Source organism: Heloderma suspectum, chromosome 11 (genome assembly GCF_057233095.1).
Source record: "Heloderma suspectum isolate Gila_16-S chromosome 11, 16-S_ref, whole genome shotgun sequence".
Classification (NCBI taxonomy): Eukaryota; Metazoa; Chordata; class Lepidosauria; order Squamata; family Helodermatidae; genus Heloderma; species Heloderma suspectum.
In genome coordinates, this window is record NC_139468.1 from 24,158,385 (window position 1) to 24,170,055 (window position 11,671).

General features: G+C 45.5%; 1 protein-coding gene across 1 annotated transcript in view; it reads right to left on the bottom strand.

Annotated features, from left to right (window-relative positions):
- HDGFL3 (HDGF like 3) overlaps positions 1-7,031 on the bottom strand; it is a 55,690-nt gene extending 48,659 nt beyond the window's left edge. The window contains exon 1 of the mRNA XM_084817223.1: positions 6,287-7,031. Coding sequence (XP_084673349.1) covers positions 6,287-6,370 — 84 coding nt within the window. The 5' untranslated portion in view covers positions 6,371-7,031. The remainder of the gene's footprint in view (positions 1-6,286) is intronic.
- Between the last annotated feature and the right edge of the window lie 4,640 nt (positions 7,032-11,671).

Genomic DNA, 11,671 nt, shown 5'->3' on the forward strand with positions numbered 1-11,671 from the left:
GCAGTCCGTCATCTAGGCCTTGACCAGACTCTGTTTAGCTTTGGCAAGCAACACTGAACAAGCATTGCTGGGGTTGGTGGGGGGGATACAAAACTTGTAGCATGGGGCTCCTCCACACACATACACATCTCATACATGCAATTTCATAAGTCATGAAAGAAAAGTTTCTATTTTAACTCTGAAATTATACCATGGCCCACACTGGGGCTTTTCTATCTTTTAACTTTTTGTCTTCTATCTCTTTTGCTACCTTGGTTTAAGATAACATCCAGTGTGAAGACGACCGCAGCACTGACTCCCATTGTTAGCATGGCCATGTGTCCTGTTTTATAGAGGCCTGTGCCTTATTTGAAGGACTGCCAGAGAACTGTCCTCACTTTGAAGGTGTCCTCAGTTTGAAGGACTGTCCTGTCCAGGTCTTTAAAGATAAAGACTCTTTAAAGATAAAGGTCTTTAAAGATAAGGAACCCTAAGAAAGGAGAGCATAGACCCTGAAGTCACCCATCCACAATACTTGAACAGCAGACTGAGCAAGCAGGCCCACAGGTCACCTGGTCACAGTCTTCTCCACTATGAAATTGTATTTCTATTTAAAATATAACAGTTATTTCTAAATTTGTGCGTACACATGTACACAAGTATATGCAAATTTTATGCAAATCTGTCCCATCTTTTTTGGAGAAGCATTTCCTCTTTTGGGGAGATAGATTATGTGGCTACCCTACCCACTGTCCCTGGATCAATGTCCATGATTATTATGGCGCTTTCCCCCTCCTGCCAGCTGTCCCACCCTTGTACCTATGCAAACAGAACTCTGGGACTGGTAGCTTTTGAGAGAGCATGTCACATAGGGAAGCATAAATCTGTCTCTCAAACTCCACCTCCTAGTTTAACTGTACAAGTACATTCTCTCTCCCTTAGAGGAAGGCCTAGCTCAGCAATTCCCTGTGCAGAATGTAACTTCCTCTGCTCTAACACTGCTGTTCCAGTGGGCTCCAGCAAATCTCACAAGATCTGGACAACAGGTACATAGATACAGGAAAATAAGTTTTTATAAATATCCTCAAGCATGATCTACCATTTAGCCTTAATTTCCCCCCATCACAGTAACAGGATTGCAGCCTGGGCCCTGGTAAGGTGTACCCCTTTTCCTCCCCATGCTTGGGTTTTGTCAGCAAGGCTGCTGTATTATGTGCCTTTGCGAGTAATATGGATCTTCTGTTCTTGGATATTCTCTCTGGATACAATGATTGCAATTGATGTGGATCCATGAAACACCTTCGTCAAATGGCAGTTGAATTTTCTCTGCACTACCTGTTATTTATCACACTTAGGGACAACTGTGTTCTAACTCTGTTCAGCTTCATGGCTGTTTGAAGAACTCAAAGGTTGTTCGACAAGTTCTCACTCCCATCTCCATCAGCAGAAAGGGATATTAGAATCACTTCCTGTTCTAGATAACAACCCTTTGGTCATTGTAATCCTAATGAATAGCAGTATTCATTTGAGACATATTTTTAATGCAGGACGTATCTTCCTTGTGCTGTAAATACAGAGTCTTGTTTTGTGATGAGTTCCAGTCATAAACAAATATATTTGACTCACAGAGTGATATTAATGGAAATCAGGACCCAAGAGGAACTCCCTCGAGATCTCCAGGTTTGGAGATCGACAGGACAGGTTGCCAACATGGAATACAACAAAATAGATACCATAGTAACAAATGTAGTGGAGTAACCTCATAATGTTGGCAGCTTCTGAACTTAAAAAATAAAGGAGATGCACCAGGACAATTCTGTGGTGTTGTTGTTTTGCTCAAGGCTCATCTGGTGAATCCTTAACCTGGAAGCGAAATCTTTTTATCCTCTTGCCAACGTCTCTCAATACTGGGAACCTAATCACTGGACTTCTGAGACCTAGTGGTAGTTTTTACACTGCCATTTGGAAATCATTGCAACCCAAAGTTATTTCAACAGGCTTAGGTGTCTACCTCTACTCAATTGGATCATTGCCCATGTATAGATTCGTTACTAAAGGCACAGTTAAGATTGTTACAGTCCTTCTAACTGTATGGTCTTCTCTCTTCCTTTTGAAATCAGTGAGTCTGATTTTGGCTGGATTGTATAATGGGTTACTGGTAGGTCTGAAGTGAAATGTTGCTACATAAGAACATAAGAAGAGCCATGCTGAATCAGACCAAAGGCCTATCTAGTTTGGCATTCTGTTCCTACAGTGACCTGTGGGACACCAACAAGTAGGATGTAAGTGTAATTGCACACTCCCACTTATGTTCTCCAGCAACTGGAATACATAGCCATACTGCCTTAAATACTAGAGGTAATATATAGCCATCATGACTAGTAGCCATAGAAATTCCTCCATGAATTTGTCTAATCCCTTTTTAAAGCCACCCAAGATGGTGGTCATCACTACATTTTCTGGTAGCAAATGTATAGTTTAATAATGTGCTGTGTGAAGAAGTACTTCCTTTTATGTGTACTGAATCTCCCACCATTCACCTTCATGAGATGACCATGGGTTCTAATTTTATAAGAGAGGAAGAAAATGTCTTCCTATCCACTTTTTCCACACCATGCATAATTTATCATGTCTCACCTTACTTTCATTTTTTCTAAGCTAAGCAGTCCCAGATGTTATAAACTTTCCTCATAGGGGAGTTGCTCCAGCCCCTTGATGATTGTGGTTGCCCTTTTCTGCACCATTTCTCAATGGTCTTATAGGCCCCTTCCAACCTTACTATTCTATGATTCTATATTGTCCTTTTCGAGATGCAGTGACCAGAATGGTATACAGTATTCTAGGTTTGGTCACACAACAGATTTGTATAAAGGGAGTATGATGTTGGCAGTTTTATTTTCAATTCCTTCTCCAATTGTGCCCAACACGCAAGTTTGCCTTTTCCACAGCAGCTGCACATGGGGTTGACAGTTTCATCAAGCTGTCCACCATAGATCTCCAACCCCAAGATCTCTTTCTTGGTCAGTCACTGCTAGCTCAGATCCCATCAGCTTATGCGTGAAGCTGTGATTTTTTTTGCCTGTGCATCCTTTGCCATTTTAATAACCATTTTCTCAGTTTGGAGAGACTCTTTTGGAGCACTTTGCAACCTCTTTTTGTTTTAATCACCCTAAATTATTTGATGTCATCAGCAAACCTCCACCTCACTGTTCATTCCTAATTCCAGATCATTTATGAACAAGTTAAAAAGCACTGGTCTCAACATGGAGCCTTGTGGGACTCCACTGTTTACATCTGTCCATTGTGAGAACTGACCATTTATTACTGCTCTCTGCTTTCTGCCCTTTAACCAGTTACCGATCCATAAGGGACCCCTCCTCTTATTCCATTACTGCTAAATTTGCTCAGGAGTCTTTGGTGAGGGACTCTGTCAAAAGCCTTTTGGAAGTCCAAGTAAACAATGTCTACTGGATCACCCCAGTCCATATGTTTAAACATCAAAATTTAACTTTCTGACTTCCAGTGAGCAAATAATCTTTTTCCCTTTTCTTTAATGAATGAGATACATTTATGAGGAATATTACATGATAAATTCTATCAGCGTACATTGAATTTAAACCACAGTGGTGTGTTGTGATCATGAAGATGCCCATTCTTCAAACCCAAAATGGCAATGTTTTTTCTCTCTTCTCCCTCTATGAAAGAGTTGGGGAATGTTTGGCCTTCCAGATGTTGTTGGACTCCAACTTCCATCTCCCCCAGCCAACATGGCTAATAGTCAAGGATGATGGATGTGTTAGTTCAACAACATCAGGTGGGCCACATGTCCCCCATCTCTGCTCTATGGCATCAAAGATGGCCATTGTGTGAGCTGAGACACCAGACAAGTTGAATGGATACCAAAATGCTAAGTAAACATTCTCTTGGGATTTTTGATGGGCATTTACTAGTTGCATGCTAATATTCAGGAAGGTATTAGAGGTGGACCATTTTCAACCCATTTTTACCTTACTGAAATCAATTCTGAGCCTGTGATAGTTCCAATATATCTCCAAGCCACATTCTACTATAACTTCAAAAGTCTTCCAAAAATACGTGGTGCAAGGATCTGGCGAGTTGCTGTGTGGAAATGTGAGGAATCAGTCCAGATACCATGGGCTGTATTCTTCTAAAATATGGACTAATTTGCTTAAGATGTTTTGGGATGGAAGGTTCTGCTTCTGTTGAAGGTGCTGAACCTAGACAGCCTTTAGCTCCATCCATCCCTAATCCCTATGAGATCAAAATGAATGGGGTGTGTGTGATGTAATAAAACCCAGACAGTACATATGAAGCTGTCTTATACCAGGTCAGACTATTTGACCTTCTAGCCCACCATTGTCCACTTTGACAGCAGCTCCCCAGGGTCTTGGGCAGAGAAAACGCTTGCTACCTGACCCTTTTAACTGGAGATGCCAGGGATCAAACCTGAGACCTTCTGCATGCAAGAAATGTGCTCTACCACTGAGCTTCAGTCCCTCCCCTATGTAAAAAGGGGTGTTGATTGGGAATGCCTTTATGCTAGGCATTTTTTGCTGGTGATCATACCAGGATGAAGGCCTCAATGATGGGGTCTGGGCACTTCCTGGGAAGGTGATGCCTGCCCCTCTGAAATGAAGGTATTGTCCTTTCTTTCTGGTTTTGCAACACCCATGCACCCTGCTATTTCAATAAATGGATGGCTGATGCTTCCATTTTTCACAGGATGGTATATTGTCATATGTAATTCTTTATTTTATGGGATCAATGACAAAAATTAGATATTGGGTTTGGGAAATAAAAATGGACCCCAAAATATATGGATTCTCTTTTACTCTAGATTTGTGGATATTGAATGCAGACTTGGTTTCACTGCTAGCATTGTATGTTGTGGGCCTATGAGGGTAAATAGTGTATTCTAAATGTGCAGTTACGAATTATTTTCATTCACAAACAGGGACTAGATAGGCCCATCTAGTCATCTTACACCACCTCTCCAAGGGTTGCCAACTCTCCAGAAAAGCACATACTCAAACACAAGCCTGGCCTCCTCTTGTACCTGTAACTGCAGCATGATCTGCAGTGAAGCTTTTCACAGTGTTGAGTGCTGGAGATGAAGCAGCTTCAAAAAGCACAGCTACATGGGCTGGCTGAAAAGTTGGCAACCCCCTAGTTTCTGCCCACTCTCAGAGGTTCAGGCAGGAAAGAAACTGACATTAAATGCAAAAATGGAACGCCAGACGCATAGAAAATCCAAGACTGACTGCTCAAATTATGGTGGAAAAGGTAAAAGGATGGGGGTTGAAATGCACAGAAACTACCCTGATTTCTCCTAATTTTAATCAAATCATGTCCCCCTGTCGCCTTCTAAAAACAGTAGCTGGGATAGCCAGACCCCCTCCCCTGTAATTCAAACACTGCCAGGATTCCACCCTCTCTCCTTGTGCAGGAACCAGATTACACACTTGTATCTGGCCCTATTCCTGCATGCACCTTTGTAAACTTAGGCCACAACCCCAAGCCTGCCGAAGCATGATTACTGGGCATTTAAAGCCAAATTGCTGGATTATAAAGGTTCTGACTCCTGGTAGACATTTTTCTTTCTTGTTAAGTGGCATTGCCTATATGGTTTAAAATCAGAATGGGCCAGGGAAGTCGTTGTTTCTCCCCCCCCCCTTTCTGCTGCCCGCAAAGGAGCAAGGGGGCGGGGTGGTGGTAGTGGTTGCTTTCAGTTGTGAGTTTAGAGGAGGGGGGGGCGGAAGAGAGAGGAGAGTATAATAAACCAGCATCATTGTCATGCAGCGGCAGTCTCTGCTTTCTCCCCTTAATAACAATACTTCAGGTACAACCACCAGCTCCTACCACCATCTTTCCCCCGTTCTTGCTGCCAAGGGTTGGGGTGTTTGCTTGCTGATAAAAAAAAAAGATGATCAGAGAAGGGGGGGGGAGCGATCCGATTGGTGAAGGGCAGAGAAGAATCCCCCTCCCCCAATTATCCCATTGTGGGGGGTGGAATAAAGGATGGAGGTTATGTGCATGGGGGTGGGGTATTTTTGGTCCCCCCTCCCTCTCCGCAAATGCAATGGCTCCATCACGCCCCTGGAGCGGCAAGAGAAAGGCGAAGCAGCGGCAGCCAACCGGGTGTGCGTGTGTGTGTGTGGAAGAGGAGAAGGGATGGGCCCCGGGGGAAAGGCTGGGCCGGGAGGGGGGATTTGCTGGGATCGAGGCCCCTGGATATCTCCCCCCACCCTTGGTTCAATGCTCTCCCCCCCCCCCGGTCAGTACTCACCCTGGCCGGCCAGTGCGGGTAACCTTTCATTTTGGCGAACACCAGATCTCCGGCTTTATATTCTCGGGGCCTTGGACGAGCCATCGGGTCCAGCCCTCCCCTCCCCGTCTCCAAGTCCGAGGCAACCCCCAGCACCACTGCCAGGCCTTCCCCTTGCGCCCCCGACCCTCCAAACTCTGGGAAGGGAGGGGGGGGGAGAGAGAGAGAGAGAGAGAGAGAGAGAGAGGGTGGGGAGGAAAAAGAGAAGATGCGATCGCCGCCCCTCCAAAAAAGAAAAAAAGAAAAGCAAAGCGCGCGCGGGGGGGGGGGGGGAGAATACGAATAATAAAGCAATAGGTTCCGAAGGGAAGGAATGGGCCGCGGGTACAGCAGCAGAAGCGGCGGCGGCAGGAGGAGGAGAAGGAGGGGGAGGAAGAAGAGGGGAGCTCGTGTGCGCGCAAAAGGGGGGGAGGGGGAGGCCCCGGACTCAGCAGCAGCAGCAGCAGCAGCCCCCGAGTATCGAGGGATCCCGCAGCATGGCGGGGCTAGGAAAGGCTGAAGGGGGGAGAGTATTTGGGAGGGGTGCAGGGGGAGGCGGAGGCCCCCTCCCCCAAGCCCGGGCTTGGTAACAACGTTGCGAGAAGAAGAATGTAGCCCGCGCCGCCGCCGCCTCCCGCCGCGGCAGGCTCGCTACATTGCGCTCGCCATCCCTAACCTCGGCGCTGCTGCTGAAGCAGCAGGGAAAAAATATGGATCCTTCTCTTCCAAAATTATTCGTTGGGCAGCGACCGAAAACAGGATCTTTTTTCTTCCTTCCTTTTTGTGTGTGTGTGTCGTCCCCTTTCTCCCTCCCCTTCTTTTTCTCTCCTTCTCTCTTGCTTTTTTTTTTTTTCTTTAAATGCTCGCTGCCTACTTTCCCTTCCTGTTATTTTCTAGGTACACGGATCGGTTTCTATGAAAACAGAAACGGCGCACACAGCGGAGGAGCGCCGGGAGAAGAAGAAGGTCGTTCTCCTTACACACGCACGCACGCACACACACGCACACACTTGGGCGCAGAGAAAGAATGGGTGGGTCTGTTTATTCGCCTTTCCTTGGGCATCAGAACAGGAAGGAGAAAGAGATGGATCAATTGGATCTAAGGTGGAACCCAGTTGAATCTTGCAATAATTCCTTTTTGCAGGGAAAAGTAAAATTCCGCTGTTCCTGACTAGATACACAAAGCGAAGTCACAAAAGGTGTCCCTGTGTGGCAAGCAATCTCCGACCTGAATATTGGCAGAAATTGGCCATTGTTCTGTTCCAAAATGGGAAAGGGTGGGCCTAAGAGCTGTGGTAGGCCCCACTGGATTCTTCTTGGGCAGAGAGAGGGTGTTCTTTTCTACACTCTGTGATAGGCCTAATAAAATAGCTGCTTCCGGAACCTTGCTGGGGGTGAGGATGGAGGGGAGAAATGCAGTGAATGTACAAACAGCCAGATTTTTTTTAGGCCCAGATAGAATTTCATCTTCCTGTCCAGTTGCTAAAAAAAAGGATGCAAAGCCCTGGGCAGTTTTCCTGGATGGCCATTTTGAGAAAGTGGGTAAGAAATAACACCCACACAATCACACACACTCACACATCCTACCGGCAACATCTGTTGTCGCAAACAATACTTCCTTCACATCTCTTTCGCCTCTGCTTTGGCAACTGGGGGTGGGTAGGCAGAATACTTGGGGAGGTGGCAAATTTGGCCCAGTGGCTTCCAGTTGCTAATGTCCCCTAATGCAAGGGCGAGGGGAAGGATTGTTTGGCATTATTAATATTTACTTCTCTATATTCTGTAAGACACTTAAAAAAAAAGAAAATAAATTATGCTTTCCAAGGTCAATCTTCACTCTCCACAGGTTCAGAGAAACTCTGTTTACATTGATTGAGCAGCTGGTTCTTGTGGCCAAACGAAGGGGCACTCTATGCATGCACAGAGGTCCTTTGATCCATTCTCAAAAAGAGAAACTGATTCCCCTCGCAATGGGAAGGCATCTTGTGGATGCTCAGAAACATTTTCCTCTAAGGTCCTTAAAAAAAAAAAAGTTACTCCTTTCCAGGCCTGTGGGAGATATCAACCCTAGATTAGCCCACTATCAATGGCCAATTTCAGAATATGTAAGCAGTTGGCAACGCTCTTCTCACAGTAATCATTTTAAGTTCCTTTATGCCCATGTGGGTATATCTAGTCCAAATATGGTGCCCTCCAGATGTTTTGTACTTCAACTCCCATCAGCCCTAGCCAGCATGGCCAATGGTCAGGGATAATGGAGGTTGTATTCTAAAACATCTGGAAGGCACCAGGTTGGGAAAGGCTGATGCTGTGGTTTTGTGCATTTTCACTGTTCTGCTTTCCCTCAAAGAATCTTGGGGATTTGTTTGTTGTTGTTTCTATTACAGCTCTTTGACACTGTCCCCAGAACTACAGCACCCAGGATTCTTTGGGGAGAGGAAATGTCTTAAATCAGTTTCACACTGCAATTCTAAACACATTTATTAGGGGCTGAGCCCCACTGAACACAGTGGGCCTGACTTCTGAGTAAACATGCTGCAAATCTGTGAGGTAAAAAGGCCTCCAAAGTGGGCTAGAGGACCAGGAATTTTTATCTGGGCTTCAAGTTACCTGAACCAACAGAATGCAGCAATTCAATATGCGTCTCCATTCCCCATCTGCAAAATAGACCTATAACAGCAAGCTTTGCGGAACACTGCTGTGGAGAGGAGTAAGAGCAGTGGAGGCTGGTGGCTCTGATGTCAGTGGGGTGGTGAATCTGCTCCGTGTTTCAGTCAGAACCCGTCGGCACTCTAAAGGAGCTATCCAAGGGCTGGTTCTGACTGAAACCCAGAATGGAATGTGCCCCACCAGCATTGGAGCCTCTAGCCCCAGCAAATAAGAGATCATTTTTTTGTATACACATTAAGCCCTTTGCACAATATTAGTGGCGCTGGAGCAAAGAAATATAATCAGTCAGATTTTCCAAGACTGAACTTGCTTGGGGTGGGAAAATCCAGTCCTCCCACCCTTTTACTAACATTCCTGATCTTGGATGCCTTTGATTTCAGGATTATAGAGAAACAAGATAAGATATAAAATTATTAAATTTGGCAAGTTGATAGTAACATTATTGCTTTAGAAATTGTATGAATATGGTAGTTCATACTTACCAGGCAGTGGCTCCTCTGGTTTCTAAAAGGCAAGGGAGAAATACATTCTTGCATCTCATTTGGGAGCTCAAGGGGCTAAGACCAAAAAAGCCCTGTTTCTCTCTCCTGTAGTCTTGGGCCCATACACAGATTGAGGTAGTACAGTGGGCATAGAAAGTGGTGGCAGAGGTGGTACAGTGGGCTGTGTCACTTCAGGCTGCTGGTGGGGAAAGCTACTTTTGAATTCTTCTACCATGTGAAAATCTCCCTGCCAGCAGAAAAACAGCACATCAGGGACCAGACTGGGCTAGAATCTCCCTGGTGTTGCCAGGGGTGCTTTTGCTTCCATTTCCTCCCCACTCTCCTTTCCTTTTCTAGCAATGAGTTCTGTTTTTCTTTAACAGTAGGACAAGATTAAAAAAATGGTGTCTCCCGTCTGAAACCTGAAGTTGTGGTACAGTCTTCACCACCTCTGGAGAAGAATGTACCACAGTCTAACACTTCCTTCTGTTGTAGAACAGGGTCTCGTTGGATGAGAGAATTTTGAGCTGCTCCCTTACCTGATGGTTTTAACCTGCATTCCCCAACTTGTTGTCTTCCCAGATGTGTTGGACTACAACTCCCATAATCCCCAGCCAGCATGATGATGGGAATTGCAGTCCAACACATCTGAATGGCATGGGGTTGGGGAAGGCTGGTCTTAGGCATGGAGAAGCTCTTTTGGGAAAAGGTGTTCTCTAAGATTACCCCAGGACATAGTCAGAACCTTCATACTTCCCATTCTATCCTGTACATGAGAGTAGGTGGGAATGCCCTGTTGAAAAACAAAGGAATTATATTTTTGTCTTTTGAATTTTTTTTCTCTCAGATATAAATTTGCCCAGATTTGATTAATTGATTTGACTAAACTGATTGAATTAACTCAAGCTCATAGAATTAATCGACTAAGGGCTGAACTACATGTGCTGCTTAATGTGTAACATGGAACTCCATCTCCCTTTTTATTATTAATTAATTGCAGGTATGGGGAGAGGAAGGGGCCGTGGTGGCTTAGTGGTTAAGACGCTGAACTGCAGACCGGGAGGTTGGCAGGTCAGCAGTTCGAGACCCGAGTGCCGCTTGACGGAGTGAGCTCCCGTCTTCAGTCCCAGCTCCTGCCAACCTAGCAGTTCGAAAGCAAGAAATTGCAAGTAGATAAATAGGTACCGCTTCGGCGGGAAAGGTGACAGAGTTCCGTGCACCTCGGTGTTCAGTCATGCCGGCCACATGGCCACGGAAGCGTCTTCAGACAGCGCTGGCTCTTTGGCTTAGAAACGGGGATGAGCACCGCACCCTAGAGTCGGACATGACTGGTTGGGGACACCTTTACCTTTTTTTATGGGGAGGGGACAATGCTTGCTGGGAATGTTGCATGCATGGAGTGGAGGCTTATCTCTTCCTTCCCTGAAATAACAAATTAAAATCTAGAAGCTTTCAGGAAAAAAGTTTCCACGGATACAAATGGGACCTTTCTTCCCTAAGTGTACTAGCTGGACTGGGGGGTGTGGGGAGGAGGGCCGTTATTTCTTACTGCACTTGGGAGGGAAGAGGTAAGCCTCCCCTTCCCATGCATTCCTCTTTCCAAGAATTGCCTCTGTGCACTAGTAATGAATGAAAGCCAAAAGGGAGATATAGCTATACAAAACACTTCAGGCCCAATATGTATTTTTACCCTGAGATGTCTTTAATTGGGTGATAGCTCCAATGCCCACAGTTCCAACATTCCATCAGGGTAGGCCACCTGGTGCCCTCCAGATGTTTTGGACTACAACTAATTTAATTCCTGGCTGTTGGCCATGCTGGCGACAACCAAGAAACAAAATGTAGGTGTGTGTGTGTGTGTGTGTGTGAAGTATGAACCTAGCCATACACTACAATCTTTATCTGAGGCCCTCCTCCAAGTGTCTCCTCCGAGGAAGGGTTGGGGGATGGTAGCAAGGGAGAAGGCCTTCTCGGTGGTAGCCCCCAATTTTGGAATACTCGCTTCAGCAAGGTTTGCCCAGCACCAACATTGTCCTCTTCCTGGCACCTGGTTAAGACTTTCCTCTATTCCCAGGCATTTGGCAGCATATAATAAGATTTTTAATGGGTCCTGGGATTTTTTATTGTTGATTGTGCAAAATTGTTTTATATTTTTGTATTTTTAGGGTTTTAATCTTTGTAAGCCGCCCAGAGAGCTTTGGCTATTGGGCAGTAG